The 24,948-nt window shown below is 36.5% G+C and overlaps 1 protein-coding gene across 1 annotated transcript in view; it reads left to right on the top strand.

Moving 5' to 3' along the window:
- Window positions 1–870: 870 nt before the first annotated feature.
- The window catches only part of LOC149553435 (Leucine-rich repeat protein kinase family protein), a 45,406-nt gene continuing 21,328 nt past the window's right edge, over window positions 871–24,948 (top strand). Inside the window, exons 1-3 of the mRNA XM_089788880.1 lie at window positions 871–3,130; window positions 3,574–3,707; window positions 24,632–24,872. Of these exons, the coding sequence (XP_089645006.1) occupies window positions 1,723–3,130; window positions 3,574–3,707; window positions 24,632–24,872 (1,783 nt within the window). The 5' untranslated portion in view covers window positions 871–1,722. The remainder of the gene's footprint in view (window positions 3,131–3,573; window positions 3,708–24,631; window positions 24,873–24,948) is intronic.

The following is a 24,948-nucleotide window of genomic DNA, read 5'->3' as shown; positions in this document are numbered from 1 at the left end:
CATCCAATACTAAAGAATATATCTTAAAATTAACCCCTTCTTATGGTATGACAAATAACTTTACAACTGTTACAACATTTCTTTAATATTCAATTGTTAAATAATTTTTGTTAAACATTAAAAATTAACACCTTTCAAATATTTTAGTATTTCAAATATATTTTTTTTAAGCTCATTGCTTTCCTGTGATTTCTGGTACGATGAGCAGTGCTCTATAATAACTTCATTAGTATCCGGACCTAAAATGGTAAGACAAGTGATAAGTAGGAGATGATTTCCACAGCTAGTCAAATTGTGATGTGAATATCAGGATTTAACTGTGTGATTTTGGAGTCAAACTCGATGACCCATGTTTCATGAGTAGTGATTCAACATGAATCCATCTCTCATGAGAATAAATAGAACACTTAGCACTCATTGGATCTAGGTGATGCTCACAGGGGTGAAGCACCGGGACTTCCCGGGAGGTCACCCATCCCAGTACTACTCCAGCCTGAGCGCGCTTAACTACGGAGTTTCCTCTACAGTTAAACCCAAAGCTTGCAACCCCATTTGCAAAACCTTCACCAAGTGTTGTGCCTTATGAACCATTCATTAGGAAGCCCCTTAAGCTCATCAATTGATAAGACAAGGTTTAAATTGCCCAAAAAAAAAACGATTATTACTAAAAGGAGAGGAATAATAGACCAGACCAAAGGTAATTGAGCTAAACTGTAGGAAAAGCACTGTACATAAAATTCCTGTCAGGAATATCGTACTGGACAACATTCCAAACTCAGTGGAATGAATCTGCACCTTACACGTTTGGTTAACTGTGCTCGCTGAACGGCGTTCACTATACCTATCAAAGTCTTCTCATTCAAGTTCATTATTATTCGTTGATTGATGAGAAAAATAGGACTGATCATAATAATATTCACATGTTTTTTCTCCCCCAAAATGATTGTTGCGAAGAATCCATCAAACAAAGCTTTGCCGCTTCCACATTTCTATCTTGTGCACATTATTACTAACGTCTACATCACACTTTAATTTTGAAGTAACGTATTGTAAATGCATATTTGAACTTAGATTAGTTGGGCTGCAACTTTTTTCAAATTGAAAAAAGTATTAACTTGCGTCATAAGAATTTCATGGCTGACTGTCGGTAGTCCGAGATAGACATGCTTGGAAAAAAGCAATAGAGAGATTGGAAAACTAGACTTCTCACGGGGGACAAATTTGGAATTAGCGATGGCCAACATGTCAATTTTTTTAACAGTTCTAAAGAACTAATTTAATTCGGGGTTAGTTCTGAGGAAGCGTCCCTTTCCGTGTCACTAAGAAGTGACATGGATTCCCTAAACCAGGCCCATTACGCGGTATCAGCTTTTGGTTTACACCAAGAAGTCTACCTTTTGTTTTCCACAAGACACTCGATGTGTTTGAGGAGCAAAGGCTTCAGATTCTTATTCTGAGATCCATATGTATGGCATTCATTGTATAATCTCCATGTACTTGATTCATTCATGGGTTCAGTAGTACTTGTTGGGTTTTCGGCCTGGGTTAAGCACTGAACTGCTGAAGGTCTGGAGCTGCCTAGCACTATTTTCAAATCAGCCGTACAGCGGCTGAAGGTCTGGTTTGGCATTGAAGGATACATGAAGTTTTGGGTGTAGGTCTGACCGGTTTGGTAATATGAGATAAAAGAAACTCATCCTATGCATTTCTCAGGGTACATTAATGGCAAAGGACAAAAGAGATAAACCATTGGTTGTATATTCAAAATGGACAGCGACTATTCTGTTCGTCGTTTTGTTTCTCCTTCCCGCTTCCCATCAGTTCCAGTCCTCTCAAGTCCAGACTTTGCTGAGGATTCAAACGCTTCTGGAGTTCCCCAGTGCATTGAAAGCCTGGAATGGCAGTACAGATTTCTGTAACCTGACCCCTTCTCCATCTCTAACCATTGTCTGTTATGAGGATACCATAACCCAACTAAGAATTGTTGGCGACAAAGGCTCTCATTCAAAAGGCGACAATGGTAAGTTCTTTGTTTCAAACAAGACTTTATCTTCATCTTTTTCGATGGATTCATTTATGACTACCCTCTACAAGCTTTCAAGTCTCAAAGTTCTGTCCTTGGTGTCTCTGGGATTATGGGGTCCTCTGCCAGGCAAAATAGGCCGTCTTTCCTCCCTTGACATACTGAATGTAAGTTCAAACTATTTCTATGGAAACATCCCGCAGGAGCTTTCTCTTCTTAGGAATCTCCATACCTTGATTTTGGACGATAACATGTTCAATGGCACCGTGCCTGAATGGTTAAGCGCCTTTCCTAGTTTAACCTCCTTGAGCTTCAAGAACAACTTTTTCGGTGGCGCTCTGCCCTCTTCCCTGAGTACACTGCAGACTCTCAGAGTGTTGCATTTTGCGGGAAATCAGTTATCTGGAGACTTGCCGGACTTGAGCAGCTTGATAAATCTGCAAGAACTTGATTTGCAAGACAATAGTCTTGGACCGTTGTTCCCAACTCTCGGAAAGAAACTTGTGATCATTATATTGAGGAAAAATAGTTTTAGGTTTCATATTCCTACCGACCTTGAATCGTTTAACCAATTGCAGCAGCTTGACCTGTCTTTCAATGACCTGATAGGTATACCTCCATCTTATCTGTTTTCTTTGCCAAGCATTCAAGTATTGAATCTCGCTTCAAATACATTTACTGGAACACTTCCTCAGAATCTCACTTGCAACAGCGGGCTCAGTTTTGTGGATCTATCTTCCAATTTTTTAACCGGAAACTTGCCCTCTTGTCTTGCTTCACTGGTAAGCCAAAAGAGAAGTGTAAATTTCTCCCAGAATTGCTTGTCGACTAAGTTGCAGCATCAGCACCCAGAGTCATTTTGCAAAAATGCCGCAACTGCCACTGGTGTTCACCCACAAAAGTCAAAGAAGGAATCAAGGACTATAACTGTAGCTATTGTACTGGGCATTATTGGTGGCATTGTGGGATTTTTTGCAGTATTGGGACTTCTTTTATTAGTGTTACTTAGAAAGGCGGAGCGCAAAAAACTGACAATGAAGCCACCTAGAAGATTAGTGGCGAAAAATGTTTCTACAGGCTTCTCCTCGGATCTGCTAGCTAATGCAAGTAAGCTCTATCTCCTTCGCTTTTCTTTTACTGTTTACATCTTCTCGAGGAAATTTATGTAAGGAGTACACATCTCCAATAAAACTTGGTTCATTTACTGTGTGTGTGTGTGATACGTTGTTTGGTTGCTTGGGTATTGGTTATGGTTTAACGAAAAATGCTATAATCACAAAAGAGGGCAGGCATATATCCTGTCATTAGTTGTGTATGATATTGCCTTTGATTCCAGGAGTAGGATTACTTTCTTGAAATGCTTCAATTTCGCTTCCCACCATCACATATATCAGTCGGAATAAAATGAGAGTTGGCACATTAGTTTTCATTCAATGCTTGGAATTTTTAGTTTAACACCACCTCTCAATATGTATCTCTTTGACTGACAAGAAATAAAAATAGAGAAAATTATGGGGATTTTCTTTAACTAATTTTATCTTTTATGAAAGGATATATATCTCAAACAATGAGACTGGGTGCTCTGGGTCTCCCACAGTACCGACCCTTTGCTATGGAAGAGCTTGAAGAAGCAACCCATAACTTCAGTCCTTCTTATCTAATTGGTGAAGGTTCTCATGGAAAGGTACGATCTCTCTCACTGGGGTGCCTCTGTTTCCAGATATACACAATCTTAATGGCTATAAATTTATAATCCATATTATCTAGGGTTACGAGCTTCTGGCAATGTGATTCATTGTCATCTCTGTTTGGTTTTGTCCTTTTTGGGTTATTGTAACAAGTTATTGAGCAATGTTTATGATACCCTTTGTTAGTTCTAAATTTTCATCAAGAGTTCCTTTCAAGAATATGACTTGCTTAATTTCTATGCCCGCAATTTCCTGGCGAAATAGATTCTTACTGAAATTTGGGATGCCTGAAAGTAACACGGGTCTACCACTTAAAGTAAGATAAGACTGGATGGTTGAGCATGAGGCTAATCCCATGTTAATCTCACGGAAGAGTGGCTTAGTGGAGTCTGAGACTTATGTTTTTATCTTTATACGTTATCTAGTTTGTGGACATTGCAAATTAGTAAAGAACTCGGTTTATATCTTCCTACCTAAATTGTGATATGCTACTGAGAATGTGCCATGAGGGTAATATGCAAGCCCAAACTGTCTCTTTAGTAGAAAAAGCATGCATCAATTTCAGCCTTTGCTAGGTAGAACATTGAGGTTTCTTAATATAAGTAATGTTGAATGTCCAGCCAGTCATGGGTAGTACATTTGATATAATCTAGCTGGAATAATGCAAATAAGGCCATACAAACTTCTTTGGACATATGTTCCACTCTTATTACTTCATGAATTGCTAATGCAAATCAGCGTTTGGGTGCTTTGAGGATTACTTTGGTTTACAATTGTTTTTTGATTGGTTAGTTGATGGTTTTTTAGGGACCCTCGCCTACTAAAGTAGATTAAAGAGATACAGATTACAATAACCAAGTAAATCGGAGCATCAGGGTAATATGCAAGCCCAGACTGTCTCTTTAGTAGAAAAAGCATGCATCAATTTCAACCTTTGCTAGATAGAACATTGAGGTTTCTTAATGTAAGTAATGTTGAATGTCCAGCCAGTCATGGGTAGTACATTTGATATAATCTATCTAGAATAATGCAAATAAGGCCATACAAACTTCTTTGGACATATGTTCCACTTTTATTACTTCATGAATTGCTAATGCAAATCAGCTTTTGGGTGCTTTGAGGATTACTTTGGTTTACAATTGTTTTTTGATTGGTTAGTTGATGGTTTTGTAGGGACCCTCACCTATTAAAGTAGATTAAAGATATACAGATTACAATAACCAAGTAAATCGGAACATCAAAATAGCCACTAGCAGCTACTGACTGAACATAGGTAGTCTTTTCTATTGACAGGAGTAGAGCCAGATTAACCACTAACAGATCCCATGAAAAGGACAAAAAAACTGCTTTTCACCAAAATTTAAAACTCCTTAAGATAACCATGCTTACAAAATGTGTCCCTCCTTAGGAAAAGGCAAGAGAGTGAGCAAAATGTGTCCCTCATTTGCCCAGGTCCATTTGGGTCAGACCAACAATTGATGGGTGGAACCTTGTATGGACTGAAAGGGTACCAAACCCATACCCATACTAGGTTCCAACCAGACTGAGACCCAGGGCTTTTTTTGAGTGGACCAGTAACTTAGCTCTAACACAAGGATTCATGTGGGGAAACCTTTTCAGTAGAAAAATACACACTTTTACAATAATGCAGTGCCCCAACTTTTATATCAGGGAACTAATGGACAAAACATTGAACCAACAAATTTTTTACTTTACAATTGTGGATAACAAAGATATACCACCACAATATGCAAATCTGACATTTGCATGCTAATCTAAAATTAAGTAATTCTTATTCAGAGAATTAGCATCAATTAAGAGCATGTTAGTTGTAGAATGGCATTAAGAGATTTAAGGAATTAAAAACAGAAACATAAATAATCAGCAAAGCCCATGAGAATTGACATAAAATAATATTTATTTGTGAGAAACCTTTGCAGACGAAAATTGACCAGGAAGAGAGGCCATGCATATATTATCTGCAATACAAGATTACAATGATGTACACTTCCTTTGCTCTTCTGTCTTCAATCTGAGAATACCTATGTGCTTGTCAACTTTGAACCACAAGCATATCTCCTATCATTCCAAGGCTTCGATTTATTGAGATATTGGAAGAATAATAGTAATACCATTAGAGTTTTTCCAAACAAGAGTTGTTCATTCTATGGTAAAACATAGAACCCAAAAGTCTCTTGCAAAATATTTAAATGCCCCACACCTTGGAATTCCCTTAGAATGTCTAGAGTCACTATTTTTGGCACCCCAAAAAACATATGTTCCTTACTCTCCAAGCACCCGACTTGGGAAAGCTAAGGGTCACCTTCATGGATTACTAAGAGAGACTTATAAGTCCTTTTTGAGTTCTCCACTTAAGGAATTAACTGAACTACTCTACAAGTATCTATTTATTGCTGCCAATGGGCCCATTCATCCCTTATGAATGCATTTACAAACTATATCTGAAATTGTATAACAAATTATTTTCTAATAAAATAGTATAGGCACCTTGAGACAACTTGACAAGGATGTTGGAATAAATTAAACATAGTATAAAATTTACAAGGTTGATGGTACCTTATTCCAAACACACACACACACACACACACGTGATGTTGATAAAACTGAACAACATCATGACCAAAGCACTCAACATTACCAAATGCAAGACAACACAAAGTCTAAACATCAAACAAAATCACATTGGCAGAAGCTTAAATGATAATCATGGAATGGCATCACATGATGGATAGATAAGATGAAGTCTCCTCATGATTGGTGATGTTGTGCTCAACTCGTCATCATCATGACTAAAGGGCAAGGCCAGAAAAAGACTAAAGTACAAGCTATAGTACACCCTTTTCACATCCAACTTTAAAAAGAAACACCCAAAGAATGGATTCAAAATTTCTAGAAATCCTCTCAAGTAAATCATGAGTAGTTGGTTGCAAGGGAGATGCGATATCTCACTTAGTTTGTGCTAGAAACTCACTAAGCACACTTAGTAGCACAAGAGCACCTTGATCTCAACAGGAGGATGTCAAGTACACACAAGCACTACAAACCAGAAAGTTAGAAAGGAAACACAAACTCCATAGATCAACCTTGCTTTACGAAGCTTTTCTAAAAAAGCCTATCCACCACTCATTGTTGTAGTATATCCTCTTTTCCAGTGATGTGTTCGTCCTTCCATGAAAAAAAAGCAAATTAAGTGGGGTAGACCCTAATTGAACCCAAAAAGATCCCATTTGACTTCAGAGTTGAGATAAAGTTGGATACCACTCATTGTTGTAGTTCATCTCTTTTTCTAGTGGTATGTCTGCCCTTTTATGAAAAATAGGCAAATTAAGTAGAAGAACTTAAATGACCCCAAGAGAATCCCATTTGACTCCAAATTTGACATTGATGAAGTTAAATTTTGCCTTGATGTGTCTAACATCATGTTAATCCCCAATATCTAATATAAGACCTTCAAAAGTAAAAACAAACTTAAAAAGAGAAGCTAATGCAGGGCCAAGTGTGTGAGATTATTGTTAGAACTTAGCATTATAGGATATATTTAGCATTGTGGGACAAACACACATGTGTGTGTTTGTCTTATGTATTTGTTACTTTTATGCTATTAAGTAAATTGTTGTAAGTTGTTTCACTTTGATTGTAGGTTATTGAGAGTGTGTTCCTAAATAATAGGGTTAGTTGTCTCAATCTTTGGCTTATATAATAAGTCATACTTTAATGTAATATTCATCACCTCAAGAATATAAGGAAAATGCACTTAAGCCATAGAATATAATGAAAATACGCTAATAGAGTTCTATAAAAGAGCTTGTGACGTAAAGAGTCTTGCTGTGGTTTTAAGTGTGGAATCCCACTACATGAGGATGAAAAGGTTTCATGAGCAAGGCATATTTGTGCGAGGATCTTTCAGAAAAGAGGGAACTGTTTAGAATTGTTTGATTTTTTTAATCTTGATAAAATTGCGATTTCGCAATTAGTGATGCACGCACATTACTTGCAATTTGGGTCATCCTCTACTCCTATTCGCAATTGTGAGCTCGAATTGCTGTCAAATTGAAGGTTATAGGTATAAGAAGTAGAGTACAAAACTAGTGCTAATGTATAACTCTGCCGCATAGAAGCACTACAATTGCTCAAACGTTCTTTCTATAAAAATGTAGGCAAAAGGTTACACTTGTTAATTAAAGTGTGTTTTTTGTAAAATTTATAATTTTATTTGCCTTAAATCTATTTGGATAGGAGTTAATTTCATATATTTCGAATGGGAAGTTATTTACTATTTATACCTATAAAGTGGCCACATTGTGAGTATTAATATGTGACACGGTCTTGTAAATTAATTTTGTTCTGGCATTTCCAAAAGTCATGTATTTATTGTTTCATTAATTTGCTCAAAAAGATATTTTTTTAATTTAATTGGAAGGATTTTTCTCCAAAAAAAATTGCCACATTGTGTTTGGGGGAGTCTAAATATTTCTTCAAAGTGATTTTGTTCCAGCTCTAATAAATCTCCAGTTTTAATTGCTATGGTAATCTATTTGAAAAATATGATTGATTTAATATCTTTCAATTGTGAGAGATTTTCTCTGGAAAACTTGTGATGAACAAAGAGACACAACTTGAATATAATCCAGAGGACTATGACAAAAGGAGTAAGGAAGCTTTAATGCTTTAATAGTACATGTTGTCGATGCATTAGTGCCAAAGTTTACGAATGCTACTAGGGGGAAGGACCCAGTACTTGAACACGTTCCAATGGTTGTGATAGGAAGTTGTTCATTTGATACCCACACTTACTGATTTAATATTTATACTTATTATCTTAATTTCCAATTTTTCTTACAATATTGCATCAATAATTGTGACTTTAAAGTTGTCAGTACAATGATGGCCACCCATAGTTTAATGAAATGTACTCTTAGTTTTAAAAAGCAATGTCACATCAACTCTGCAAGTATTGGTACCCTTTTTGAATGACCATTGGTCTCACTTTTTATTTGAGTTGTTTTGGACAACTTGGCAAAAAACACGCTGACATGGCATCATAATTAATGATGTGGACTTGACACCTTAGTTATAAGTAGATGACTTTGTTACAAAGTAAAGTCCACCAAGATAACTGAGAGGGGGGGCGGGGGTGAATTAGTTATGCACTCAAAACAACTCTCAATATCTTTATTAATTCTTAAACATGTAAACAGTAATGCAACAACTATAGAAAGATAACCATGCACGATAACACCGGAAATGTTAACTAGGAAAACCCTTCATTAGAGGGAAAACCCCAGTGGGGATGGTACCCACAAAATGATAAACTAAAATAAAAGCTCCTTGTTAGAGGGTAGACCCTGTTAGGAGTCAATGAGATACAATCAGTACATATGAGTCTCTGTTAGGAGACTTTGAATCCCTGTTAGGAGATTCCAACCTTGTTAGGAGTTGTGCCAACCCTATTAGGAGTTGAAAGGAAGGCCACTGAACCCAATGTCCAAATAGCCTTTGTACTAGTGCTTCCGAATTATACAATGTGAAACAAAAACTGTCCAACCAACAACTTGTCTTGCTAGGTACAGTTCCTTGTAAGCTCACCGTGTTCAACTGCACCAAACTCTGCTTTAATCTTCACAAATTTGCATACCAAGTTCACACAATAGATATTACAAAGATTTGACCGCATATCATCACTCTACTACAAGGAAATAACCTTTCCTTTATACCAAGTCCTAAATCAAATTATTGAGTCGGTCTCGAGGCTTTCCCAATTTACAATAATAATATAAGACCATCTTAAGATATTACAATACATGTTACATTACAATTTTACTTATCCAAGATTATAACCAAACTGTCGGCTCACAGTCTTTATAACTTTTCACTCAATGATCTTTAGTGTAACAACCACATTTTCCAAGTCTTAACTAACAACTAACATATCAAAGAAATACAGTTATTACTTCATTTTCATAGGAAGACAGTTATATTAGTTACGTTCATGTGAATGAGATTAACAGTTACAATTAGTAAAACGGAAATTTCATAACTAACAATTGAAAACACCATCAATGAATTTACCAAGGAATTTAAAATCTACATACCATAGAATTCAAAACCGAAAACCGTTTAGGCATGCTTTTGCAAAACCCATGTTAGTCCATAAAATACCTCTTAAGGAACAAATAGCTACACTACTTTATCGTAATGACAAATACCAATGTTTCATTTAGGGCATCAAATACCACTGTATCAATTAGGGCATCAATTACCATTGGATCATTTAGGGCATCGGATACCACTATATCATTTGGGGCGTCAGATACTACTATATCATTTAGTACATCTGATACCACTGTGTCACTCCTTTTCTTCCTATTGCCAACTGTGGCAATAACATAAGATTAGAAGATATGCTCATAATCATTATTCTTATAAATGAAAGACTGAAAATAACAATCCTATAGATATATTCCATATTCAGTTGGAAGGTCAACTGATCTAATTGGTTACCAATTACATTGACGAGAAAGGTTGCTTTCATCAAAGGAAATAACTGAAATTGGGATGTAAATTAATTCATCATATCTTCTACTTGTATAAATATCATATAAGTAAAAATACCTGTTACCAATAAATGTTTGAATGCTCAACTTATCTTTATCTGATACATGTCCTGACATCTTGTGGAGAGGGGAAACATTGTTAGGGGCTTAACCTCCCAACCGCGGACCTTAAACTTATCTCTACACTTTCTCTAACTAGAAAGGCCCTCCCTACCCAGAATAGACATGGAACACCCTGTCAGCCATGGAGCATTCTAGTACTTAATCGCACCACTCGACTTGACAATAGAGAATGAATTGGACATGCGTGAGCTATTAAATATAATAAATTTATGATTTGCTTCAGATTTAGATTTCATGTTCTTGCAGAGTCTCGCTCACCTCTTCACCCTTTTTCTTGGCTATTCGGTTGGGTGAGTCCTAGGTGTTAAATCTTAGAGTAATTCAACTCCTTTACTGAGCAGTTGGTGAAAGAATAATATGGTTCCATACTGTCATAATACAATTCCTATGACACGAGAACTTCTCAAGAATTTACAAATCAACAAATTGATAATGGAATTCGACTGGAAACAAGATACATCTTGGCATAACATTACATTTAACTCAAACTTAACTCAGGGAGAAAATGATTCATCGAATATACAAGTCGATATATGGTCAATAGTGAGACATCGATTAATTTCTTACATTTGCAATTTCAAATGCATAAATAAAACAATACGAAAGAAAAACACAAACCACATAACCTGATCACAAAAGTATGAGTTCGGTTTGATTTCTAAACAGTCGACTCCTCTGAGTTATGTATCCAACACAGAGCTTATATCAGATAAGACTATGACTTGGTTTATCCTCCAGCCAAACGCAACAAATAAGAATAATGAGATAATAGGAGGAAAGCGGATGTAACAATGCAGAAGTCCCGTTTTATCTGCTCTTCCGGCTGGTATATAAAAGAAGACATGAGCCTCGGCTTAATTCTAAGTAGCCAGTTCCTTCGATGTGAGCAATCCCAATGCAAAACTCAGAGTAGATATAGATTACGAATGGTATGGATCACTTGCAACATAAGGGTAAAAGTAGGAAATAATCGTAAGAGAGCAGAGCTAAAATCGTGGGAAAGAATATCTCTTTGGCCTCACCTAACTTCCATAAATAAGGAGGCATTCGGAAATACCAAAGGCTTCCAAGAAGTCGTAACTCTTGAGCAGTTAAAAGATTTGTCTTCTTGAATCACCGATATCATATGCCAAGTGTACATTTCGGCCTCTTATAAGGAAATAAATAAATATGGAAAATAACTTTGAAGGTTATAAACCAAAAGGATAATTTATAAGCATATTTATTTACTTGCACGTAAATATATTTTATTAAGGTGGCACCATATTAAATGTTTACCCAAGGTCGTACCTTTTAAATATGTATATCTAAATACATATTTCATCTAGAAGATTATTTTATCTTCTTGTACACGCATTTAAATGTACATATTAAATAGATAAAATCTTGTATAAAAAAATACTATGGTGTCACCTTTATTTTTATATCTATGTGCATGTACATAAATTTGTATTATAATGAAGTGATGGAAATGTCAACCATAATCTAACAAAGGTATGTACTTTAATTAAATTAAGATCATTAATGTTTTTAATGTTTATCTAATAGCCCATGCGTGTCTAATGTGTGTATCTTGTTATGCAGTTGCTAGGTCCTCAACCATGGTGATTCACGATTCATACCCATTTGCCTAGTGATGGTGATGCTCCTATGCTCAATTCTTTTTTGACAATGCTTCCACCCTTTTGATGTGCTCTCTACAAGGAAATTCTCCGCAGTTAAATCATATTACCATAACAAGTTATTAATTAGAAATGATCATAATGGCTAACGGCCTTTTCAATTTCATGATAAATAATCAACTACATGTTATCTTCATATGAAATTATAATGACTAACCATCTTACCATTTGCAGGATTAATAGAAAATTTAACTGTCAATTGACTTCATGTGAACCTCAACGACTATATGAACATTTTAAATTGGGTCAAAAATTGGGATGTAACATATCATTCCCCTTGTGTTTCATCGTCCTCGATGAACTTGAAATTGTAACGAACATTATAAAGGAACTTTCAAAATTGGGCAAAAATTTGGAATGTAATATTTAGATTATGCTCTCTTAGCCAAAGCATCTCTAAAATGTCTTCAACCTTTGTCTCAGTGCACTTAAGCCAATTCCATCTCTATGAGAAGATTGAATCAAAACAACTGTACTTGCTTTCCAGAAATTTTGTCTGGATGCTACCTTCACTAAAATCTTCATAACTTTGTCCAGTGTTCATATTTCTATATGCATTCTTGATTGTAGCATCTAAACATACTGTAGAACATAAAGTCAAGTGCTAATAAGCTGATCTTCAATCCATGAATTGAGTCAAATGCTTCTTCCTTTGTAACTCTGCTAGTCTTTACAGAATATATGTTGACGTTAATGACAAACACAGTCATGATTGCAACACATAAGCTTTGAATCATGTCTCCAACAATGCTAATACACTCCCCAATAGGAATATCATCAGCATTCATGCTAACAACCCCCCCCCCCCCCCCCCCCGCCCCCCCCCCCCTTTGGCATTGATGACAACATAGACGAAAAAGCTCTAAGTTCCAAGAATACCAACTATACATCTTCCTCATTTGCCTTTACTCCCCCATTCATGTTTCTCATGAATGTAATCATACATCTTAGTCTCAGACAGGTTGTAATTAGTTTTTCATGTTCAAATTACAACCATATAGTAACCAACATGCATAAGGAAGGTGTTAATCTCACCCACACATCAACATCTTTCTCAAATCCTCTTCATTAATCAATAAATACTCTTCATCATTCAAATACATACCCAAAGGATGTATTGAGTATGTTGGTGTTTTGAAACATCATGGCTTCAGATTATCCCAATGAGAACATAATACATCTAGGGGTAGCTACTTCCCATCTACAACATATCTTTATAGAGACCAGGCCAACTATAAGGCTAAACCCTTCTTCTACTTTAGGCTCTGCAAAACCTAGGCGGGTATACCTATACATTCTTCATATGATACCGGTTGTTCAAAAGCATACACTGAATCTAAACAAAGCAGATAAAACCCTTATTTCTCCTATACTTATGCAATAACATAGATGCGCAGTAGCAAATTGCAAATCCTATGAAATCTACAAGCTGAGTGAGGGCATCCTTTCAACACTTAAAACAGAAAGGGAAATGGATGATTATAATTTTGATTTCAGCTGATCCCCAAATATGCAACAGTAAGAACAAGTTGATCGTGAAGTTAATCAGTGCCTTATCTATCGGGCAGTTCCATAAATCACACACACACATCTATGATACCAGTGTATTCCATATATCAAGATATCAGATTGATCCTATCACTTTGTGAATCAGACATCAGTGCTCATAAAAACTTCATTCTCATGAAATATCCTTCTCAAATATCCAACAACCCTGTCAAATATATCAAGCATTTACTTGACTCTTTGTTCCAACAACAAAACATATGAGACATGCAACCTTAAGGGGATGCAAACGAGTCTAAGTTCTTTGTCCCTAAACCACAAAACATTGTAGATTACAGAAATAGGAGACGAGAATCATAATGAAATTAAGAAGATTGTTGCTCATTGTATTCATTTCTTTAAAACTATACATTCAAGATGCATGTAAATGACTCCTGAAACCACTAAATAGATCAGAACTATCTATATTAGCTTTATTTATGCTGTTCATAATAGAGAAATACGCTGAAGAGAATGGTGGAAATACAGTCCTGGATCCAACCTTGTGGCATCACAGACTAACTACAACCAACATGGTATCACAGTAACGAGAAACTTTCTCCAAAAACTGGAACTCTTACAATGAGAGAGAAAGAGAAAGATATAGGAAATGAATGAAATCCCAGATCTGATCTAAAAGTGACATGTGTCCACTAGAATCTTCATTTCCTGCTATTGCAAAACATCTCTCCTCTTTACAACTAAAAACAGAAAGGAATCTGATCATTGTGTCTCAACAAACTCGAAATATCTCCTCTAACTGATGAAAAACCCTAGTCTGATAAAAACATCAGGCATGCGTCTAAAATGCTGATAAAACCCTCACTAAACTGACTCAGAGCTGATAAAATCCGTTCATAACTGCATCCCTACTGCCTCTGGCACACATCCAATTCACCATCTTGCAAAAAATGAAACTTGAACTGCTATACCTGAATGAGATTGAAAAATGGGTACCTGGGACAAAGCCCTGAATAACTCCAATATACTACTTCCTATGCAGAAACAAACCTCAAATATGGAAAATTCACTTTCTCCTAGTTCCAACGGTATATGATAGTCCTATGTTAGTGCATTGGAGATGCCTAGAATTTTCATTTGAAAATTAGGTCCTTGGTAGACTCACAGTTCTGCATTTTATTGCAAGTATTTAGTATTTCCTAAAGTCCAAGCTTTAGATTATAATCCAAAATTTATTTAAAAGACTTGCTATACATGCCATTTGAAGAAAATAATTAAAAACTTGATTTAATGCATTTTGAAAATTTTCCCTCAGTTATCAATCTGGGTCAAACTAGGTTTGACCAAGCTCGACACATGTCACGCCATGATTCGTTCATATCTTGCCCTATCAATTCCTTCGCCATCTAGGCTCCAAGTGGCGCCACCCCATTGGTTCTTGGAGTGCCATGTCTGCTTGGGCTCGTTGCCATGTGGCGACCTTTGATTGGGTTGCTATGTCGCCATGGGTGCATCTTTCCTTGGCGACATAGCGACAGCTTTTAGATTTGCCACGTGGCACGATTTGGTGCAATTGATTTGCTCACTGCCACATCACCACCTGGATGCCACGTGTCACTATGTTGCTATCCTTGTCAACACTTTGCCACGTCATCGTGACATAGTGATGTTGTGACATGTGGCACCTCCGTCCACGTCATTGCTCTGTCATCTGCCTCATAATCCACAACATGTCATCTTCACACATCACCGGCCCCCGCCACGTGGTGGCTTGTCGCTATGTTGCCATGAAATCTTGGGTCCGCTATGTCGCTAGCGACATAGCGACGTTGCGACATCTGTTGCTTCTCGCTACGCGGCGACCTCAAAATCCATGCCACATCTGGAGTGCCTTGCCATGTGTCATTATGGGGTTGGTTGCCATGCTACATCATCATCCGGTCATTGTGCCGCATCAGCGCATTCGTTCAAAATTAACTTGTCACCTCATCCGGCTGGCCGCAGGGCTCATGCACAACTTGCCTCCCAAAAGGGTCGTATCTTTTCAAACACTTAGTAATAGTGTGCAAAAGTATTTAAATAACAAAAGAGCCCACTGCCCACTCAATGTGGGATAATGGATATCCCCTCTTCCCTTAAACATTGCAGGCCTCCTCATTTTGTTTCTTGGCACTATCATTCACCGCGAATCCCCTTGCCGAGTTGGCATTGGCTCCAACGCCTTTCTCTCCTATGAAAGTCATTGTATCGTCCAAGAGAAAGGAGGCACTAAAACTGTTACAAAACAATTGTGGAAGTGAAGGCGGAGAAAAGAAACTCCCATTATGGCTCCTTTGGCCAGCGCTTGCTCAATCACTGCTTTCACACTAGGCAGTGCCTGTGGACACATCTTGCTGAAAAAGTTTGAAATAAGCTGAGCATGGACCGCGCTCCAGCACATGAGGATTGACGTGGAATACACAGTTCCCCCTCGCTGTCAACCTCAAATAGGCCATGGTTGCTTGTTGATGCGGGATTTCCTTTCCTTTGCACAGGAAAACCACGGTTCCCTTTTTTTATCGGTTTTAGGCATCTATACTCTCTTTGAAATGTCACCCACGACGCCTTTGAAGAAATCGGGGGGAGGGCATAAATGTTTTGACAAGGCTGTCCATGGCACAAAATCCTACCTTGTGTTGCCGCTTCATTCTGCATAACCCTTGCTGGCAGCTACTCTACTCCTTCTGACAACTTATGACAAGTTTGAACCTTTTGTTGAAGATGTCCTGCTCTGTAATGACGAATAACATGCAGAATGCGTGAAGAAGAAATCATAATTTCATGATGCTTGCATTAGTTATAGACTCCTTCCTCTTGCATGATATATGCCGTGGTTTTTACTTTGGCAGAATATAGCTTTTCCAATTCAAAATTCCTTGTCATCCTCCAATTCTTATTCTTTAGCCTTGCTAATTAACTAGTCTGCAACAAAAACCTTTTAAAACTTGCGGCTCACTTGGCAAGCTTGGGAATAGATGTCATTCCCCTGTTTTCAAAAAAGAAACTATGCCCGCCTATCAAAACCTCCCCTCTCTCATCATGGAGCTTAATCCTCCACTTTGCGTGGATTGCTCCTTGGAAGACTTAGAGAAATAACAAAGTGGCAGGTGGACTACATCCTGGGTTTGAATCCACTGGAGATGTCATACATGGTTGGACTCACTTTGAATTACCCTCAATACATTCACCACAGAGGCTCATCACTGCTTTCAGTGGCTCGTCATCTTACAAAGTCAAGGCATCTCTTATACATGATAATTAAGTTAGGTTCCCATTTAGCATATATTGAGCATATAACCTTTCACATCTATTTGATCCTCAAATGATGTCAAACCTCATCTCTAAGAGTATTGGATTTTACTTACCATTTACAAGTCTCAGTCAAAAACAACCCCAATATCCTGAAGGAACAATATCTTGATTGATCAAAATTATCCAAATCTCCTCTTAACCATCTCGACTCCCAACTACGTCTTATCAATCTATTGACGCAATTAGTTGGGCCCCAAAGCGGGCCCGGCTAAATTTTTTTTCGAATTAAAACATTTGACATTTCAAACTGATCCACTGATCACCTGGAATTGATAAGAATCAAAATCAACTCTTATTTCACCTTTAAAACTCATTTTACCACCTTTTTTGCAACTTGTCAATTTCGTGCCAAGGGGTCCTCTGACTGGCTTTAAAAACTGACCAAAACAGATAACTAGGCCCTGAGATTTGAGATGTTGATACTGTACTCCACATTCTCTTACCATGTCGAATCTCGTCTCATGACGATCACTTAGTCAAAAGATATTGACTGTCAAAGTTGCCTTCGTGAAACTGCTTGCAAACAAACATGTCAGAAAACTATAAATCGCATTTAGTTTCAGCTTCGAAAATAGGTCAAACTGACACTTGAGGGCGTGGAAACTGGGGCATTAGTTCATTGTCACGAGGGGAATATAAATCTGGGATTTGGGCTCATGACGAATAATTGGGCGCATTTGGCGAGCGGTTAAAGTGGGCTACTTGGATTTGCAGAATTGGGATCAGTGGCAGAAAAACGATTTTTGTAAATGGAATGGACCTGGGAAAGTGTGCAGATGGATTCGTCAAGACTTGCAAACTGATACACTTAAATAATTTTTAGAGTAGAACACAATGGTACAATCCATTTGGTTTAGGCAATCATGAATTCAGAGATATGACATCTTGAATAGGGGTCCTGATCAATCTGCACCTTACGACACCAGTAAAACTTCAGAAATTGCATTTGGAATCGCTTTCGAAAATTGATCAAATGGATTCATCATAAGCTCAAATCTGAAACATAACAAGTGTTTGACCTTTAGAATGCAATGCAAAAGGAGTTTTATTGTTTCGGTCAACTGGGTCAAAGTTATAATTGGTCAAATAGGGCCTCCCAGAATTTTGAACAATTTACATCAGCATGACAACAGTAAACAACCAACTTTAAGGGGTTCAAAACCTAATCAAAACATGTCAAACGAGTTGAAAATTGAAACATAGGTTCTTTGATATGCATACTAAACACTCCCAAAGCAGCGAGTCATGAAACATTATTGGGTGCGAGATATTCAAATGCAAACTATGCTCTTTGTCTCTATTTGACACAAGCAAAAATGCAGATTTGAACATTGCTCAAAACAAAACTTCACGGGATGAGTCAGAATGACAATTTATCTTCATGGAATGCATGGACAAGCTGAATGCAAGGTGTTAGAAACATTAAACACCTCTTAGGCCTCAAAAGGACAGCCGGGTACACTTGCATTTAATGTGTTTGTAGGGCTTAATTTTTAGGACGATACTCAAAATCAGGACTTCAATTTTGAGTCTCAACAAAGTATAATGTTTTTCATGTGCTTATCTCTCCCCCATTGACTTCAATGATAAAGGTATCATAATGTCAATTCTCAAAGTTCAATCGTTTCCAAAATAACTTGTTCAAGCTCTAGTGTCCAAGGACACTATAGAATACCAATACCAAGAGTCCTGAATGACTCAGCTCAAACACAAATACTCCCCCATAGGAGAAACATCAAACATCAAGTCCAGATAAAAGAAATAGTGCTATGCTCTTTTTGCTCTTTTGTGCGTTTAACATATTCCAATCTGATCTCTTTCTCTGCAACTTGCTCTCTAAAAAAGTGATAATAGATATATGCTTTGTCTTTGAATGTAATATTGGATTCTTTGGCATACTTATAGTACTTGTGTTATCACAATGTATGATAACCGGTTCAGTGAATTCTACCCCAATGTCTTTCAACATTTGCTTCATCCAAATAATCTGATTATTATTGTTTGTTGCTGCTACATACTCTGTATATGTTGTGCTCTGTGAAATGCAATCTTGTTTCTTGCTCAAGCTAGAAACCAATCTTCCTCCCAAAAAGAATGCTCGACCACTGATGCTCTTTTTGTCATCTGCACTTCCTGCCCAATCAACATTAGTGTATGCACATAAAGTGAAATTATGTGATCTGTCATACCATAATCCATAATTAGGTGTGCCTTTCAAATATCTGAAGATTCTTTTTAATGTTGCATAATGTGTCTCTTTAGGATATGCCCGAAATCTTGCCACAATTCCAACTGCATTAGCATATCAAGTCTAGTGTGTGTCAACTATTGCAATCCACCAATCATAGATTTGTACTTTTTCTGCTCGACAGTAGGGGATTCATCTTTTCTAGATAATTTACATCTAGTTACCATAGGTGTTCCAACAGGTTTACAACTTTCCTCTCCAAATCTTTTGAGCAAATCTTTAAGATAGTTCGTTTGTGATATAAAAATGCCATTTTTGTTCTGTACAATCTGCAATCCGAAGAAGTATTCCATCTCTCCAATTATACTCATCTCAAATTCTTTCTTCATTTCTTTTGAAAATGCCTCGCTTGCTTCATCATTACCTCCAAAAATAATGTCATCCACAAATAATACAACAATTAGTAATCCTTTATCATTCTTTCTCAGATACAAGTTACTATCAACATTACCTTTCACCAATCACAAATTTGTCAAGTATTTATCCAATCTTGCATACCAGGCCCTAGGTGCTTGTTTCAGTCCATACAATGCCTTTCCAATTTGCAAACCATATCATCTTAATTTGTCAAAGGAAAACCATCAAGTTGTTCAATGTATACTTCTTCTAGTTCTCCATTTACAAAAGCTGATTTGACATCCATTTGATAAACTCTAAAGTTCTTGTTAGTTGTATATGCCAAAAACATTCTTACTGCCTTTAGTCTAGCAACAGTTGCAAAAGTTTCTTCAAAATCAATTTCTTCTTGGTGTGAATAACCTTTATATACCAATCTTGCTTTGTTTTTCACAACTTCACTTTGTTTATTCATCTTGTTTCTAAATACCCATTTAGTTCCAATAACATTCTTATCTTTAGGTCTAGGAACCAATTCCCAAGTCTTGTTCTTTTCAATTTGATCCAATTCTTCTTTCACAACTTTTATTCAATAATCATCTTTACAAGCTTCATCAACATTCTTAGGTTCAACTTGACAAATTAAACACAATTCTTATGTACCTTATTCCTTGTCATAACTCCTTTGTCCTTACTCCAAATGATCTGTTCAACAAGATGATTCTTTGCCACATTCCTGTTAGGTGTTACTTGTTCAATTCAGACTTCTGGTCTTGGTTGTGATCTAGGTTCATCTCTTAATTCTGTCTGTTAGTTCTTGGATTAGTTTTCTCATTAGAATTATTCTCAAATTATCCTTTCTTGATTTCTAAGCTTTTCATCAACTCTCACATTAGCATTCTCAACAATAGTCTTTGGTCTCTGATTAAAATGTCTATATGCTTGGCTTTTCAATGAATATCCAAGAAACATTCCTTCATCACTCGTAGAATCAAAATATCATCATCTCTCTTAATATAACATTTACTTCCAAAAATTTTGAAGTACTTCATAGCAGGTCCGTGTCCAAACCAAAGTTCATAGGGGGTCTTACCAGTGTCTTGTTTGATATGCACTCTATTCATAATATATGCTGCTATATTCATTACTTCTCTCCAAAAGATATGTGATACATTGTTTTCCAACATCATTGCTCTTGCTGCTTCAGTCACCAATATGTTTCTCCTTTTTGCTATCCTATTTTGCTCAGGTGTCTTAGGGGTTGAAAGTTGTCTCTTTATACCATTGTCTTTACAAAAGTTGTTAAACTCATTTGAAATAAATTCTCTTCCATCAAATCTGAAACATTTAATCTTCAAACTAGATTCATTCTCAACTCTACTCTTAAATATCTTGAATTTCTCAAAAGCTTCAGATTTTTCTCTAAGAAATGCAAGCCACATCATTCTAGTGAAATCATCAACAAGAATCATAAAATACCTTACACCATAAATGCTCTAGTCTCTGGAGAACCACTCAAATTTGTGTGCACAATCTTCAGCTTCACTGAAGTAGTAAACTTTTTGCTCGGAAAAGAAATTTTCTTCTATTTTGCCATCACACATTCTTTACACACCATGTTAGTAGGTTTCACAATCTTAAGCGAATCTCTAACTACAAATGTAGTACCAACCTTCACAATGTTATCAAAGTTGATATGACAAAATCTCTTATGTCATAGTCAACTATCATCCACCTTAGCAACTAAACATATCATTTTAGTAGGGCTCAATTGAAACACATTACCTCTTGTTTTTGTACCAGTACCAATCAATGTGACATTTTTTTTAATCTTTGTTGATACAAATATTCTCTGTGAGCTGCAATTGATATTCCTTATCAACAAGCTGTCCACCACTCAAAATATTATGTTTCAAACCATCCACAAAGTAAACATCTTTAGTGTTAGTCTTTCCATCAAGTGTAATAGATCCTTTTCCTTATATGTGACATGTTGCATTATTTCCAGCTCTAACAATTCCACCATCATAATTATCGAATTCAACAAATTTGTTCATATTTTCTGTCATATGATGGGAACAATCACTATCTATAATCCAATTAGACTTTTTCTTTTCAACTTGTGATACTAATGCTCTTTCCTATTTTATTCCTTCTTTTTCAGGGTTCTCTCTTTCTTTAATAGCAACAAATCCAATTTCATCATCATCCTCATTATCCTATTATTCAGGAAGTCTACCATTTTGAAATCAAATTCACCATCCTCATTAACATAAAAGCAATCCTTAGGTACTCTTGACTTGTAAGGCTTTCTAGACTTAAACTTCTTTTCTCTTTTAAAACATTTAGATGAATAATGACCAAATTCTTTACATGTCCAACAAACAAGAGTTTTGTTACCTTTAGGTTCTCTCTTCATAAGCAGGCCAAGTCCTTCAATCTTCTTGTCTTCTTCATCTCTTGTTCGGCTACTACTAACATAGTCTTCACTTGTACTTGCACTCCTTGCCAACATAGGTTTGTCTCTCTGTATGTTGTAAGCGGTCTCCACTCTAGGCGATTCTCCACTTTGTTTCACCCACATCTTAGATGTTTGCAATCTTGCAAAAGAGTCTCTCAAGTAAAGTTAGGTGTGCAAGGAACAACATATTCAATCATCTGCTTTGTCTGTTTATAAGCAGGTGTTAAGGTCTTCAATATTTTCTATACAACTTCATCTTTTGACTTTTCTCCTCCACAATTCTTTATTCCTGTAACAATCTCTGATATTCTAGAAAAATATCTTGATATAGTTTCATCTTGCAACATCTTAGCATCTTGAAATAAACAAATTTTAACTTTGTAATCTAGCCTTCTTAGCATGCTTATCACCCTCAAATGTAATTTGTAAAGCATTCCAAATCTCATTAGCAAGTCTTAAAGATTTTACCTCTCCATATTCAGTTTGAGGAAGAGCTGATAATAATACTTCTCTAGCAAGCATATTCTACATAAATAGATCTTTCTTTGCTTCTTGACAACCCTCAATCTTGTCTTCTTCAATCACAGTCTTAGGTTTAATAGTAACCAACTAAAATTCCGGACCCATGCATAGAAGGTGTGTCTTGATCTTTCTTTTCAGCTGTTATAGTTAACTCCATCAAACTTCAAACCGTCTTTCGTGAAATGTGCCATAGATCTTCTTAAGCTGTTAAGTTTTTCCTTCAAGGACCCGATGCACTTTGTTAGAAAGTAAAGTCCACTAAGATAACTGGGGGGGCGGGGGGGGGCTAATTTTGGAACATGTAAACAATAGATGCAATAGCCATAAAAAGATAACCATGCACGTTAACATCACATATGTTTACTAGGGAAACCCTTGATCAGAGGGAAAGCTCTGGTGGGGATGGTACCCACAAAATGGTGTACTAATATAAAAGTTCCTTGTTAGAGGATAGACCTTGTTAGGAGTCAATGAGATACAATCAATACATATGAGTCTCTGTTAGGAGACTTTGAATCCCTGTTAGGAGTTGAGAGGAAGACCACTGTACTCATTGTCCAAATAGCCTCAGTACTATTCCTTCTGAATAATACAATGTGAAACAACTATCCATCCAGCAACTTGTCTTGCCAAATACAGTTCCTTGTAAGCTCACTATGCCTCAATTGCACTAAACTTTGCTCCAATCTTCACAAATTCACATACCAAGTTCGCACAATAGATATTACAAAGATATGATTGCATATCATCACACTACTAGAAGGAAATAACCTTTCCTTTATACCAAGTCCTAAAATGAATTATTGAGTCGGCCTGGAGGCTTTCTCGATTTACAATAATAATACAGGACCATCTTAAGATATTACAATACACGTTACATTACAATTTTACACTTTATCCAAGATTATAACCAAACTGTGAGCTCACAGTCTTCATAACTTTTCACTCGATGATCTTCAGATTATGCCCTCTTAGCCAAAGCATCTCTAACATGTCTTCAACCTTTGTCTCAGTCTTCTTAAGCCAATTCCATCTCCGTGAGAAGATAGAATCAAAACAACCATACCCACTTTTCAGAAATGTTGTTGGAAGCTGCTTTCACTGAAATCTTCATAACTTTGTCCAGTTTTCATATTTCCGTACACGCTCTTACCTGTAGCATCTAAACATACTGTAGAACATAACCTCAAGTGTGCATAAGCGGATCTTCAATCCACCAACTCTGCCAAATGCTTCTTTCTCTGTAACTCTGTCAGTCTTTACGAAACAACCACTATGTTGACATCAATGACAAACACACTTACGAATGCAACACATAAGCTCTGAATCATGTCTCCAACAATGCTAATATACTCTCCCATAGGAATATCATCAACATTCATGCTTAACAGACTTGCCAAGTAAGCTGCTGTAAAAAATTGCCATTTAAAAAAAATTTCCACATTAGATTTTGATAAGCATGAAGTTAGAGTGCTCAGCTATTGGGTCCTCTCCCCTATAGGTTCACATAATGGGAATCTCAAATTAAAATATTAAGCATCAGAAGCTGGGAGGGCATTGCATTTACAAAATCTCTTGTTTTCCACCAAGTTGCGAGAAGAAGGTTCTGTTGTTTACTTTCGCTTGTGGTTGAAGGTCTTGGTGATCAAGTAGTTTCCATTAAAAAGTTAGTAAATGATTGACATTTAGTTGTTTTAGAAATGCTTAGTTTTCTATTGCCATTTGATTCCTTTATTGAGTCTCTACACCTAATTGAGGAGAATCAAAAACTTGATTTTAAAGTGTTGTCATCTCTTCTTTTACAAAAGGATTGTAGGAGAGCAACAACTTCAAAGTTCAAACATCATAAAGAGTACATTCAGCACAGAAAGCAATAATAGAGAAAAGCATAATTGGATTTTGAGTATGAAAGAGTCAAGTGTCAACAAGAGGGGCATCACACACACGCTAAAACTATCATATTTTGTGTTGAAAGTTACAATTAATGCTGACAATGTCTACATTCTTCTAGTAGCATAAAACACAACTATCATTTTTCATTATTCATTTCTATGCTGATGCTTTGCAGCTGCATCTTTTTTCTGACTGTATAAAATATTGTTCATGGTAATTCCAGTTATTCAGGGGTAGGTTGGAAGATGGAACCTTTGCTGTCATACGATGTTTGAAATTTGAGTGGAGATACACGATCCAAAATTTGAAGATTCACTTGGAGCTACTTTCAAAGTTACGACACCGTCATTTGGTCAGTCTTCTTGGACATTGTATTGACTATGAACATGATGGATTGACCGTGAAAAGAATATTTCTCATCTTTGAATATGTACCTAATGGGACATTGCGAAGCAATCTTTCAGGTAAGTACGACTAAACATTTAGTGCAAGCTTTCTGAAATGCTATCAGCATATCTTATCTGTGAGCCTATGATTTAA

The sequence above is a fragment of the Cupressus sempervirens genome, chromosome 6 (genome assembly GCF_028749045.1).
Source record: "Cupressus sempervirens isolate cs-2001-9-10 chromosome 6, ASM2874904v1, whole genome shotgun sequence".
NCBI lineage: Eukaryota > Viridiplantae > Streptophyta > Pinopsida > Cupressales > Cupressaceae > Cupressus > Cupressus sempervirens.
Note: the sequence above shows the minus strand (reverse complement) of the source record. Positions and strands in the feature narration are given on the sequence as shown.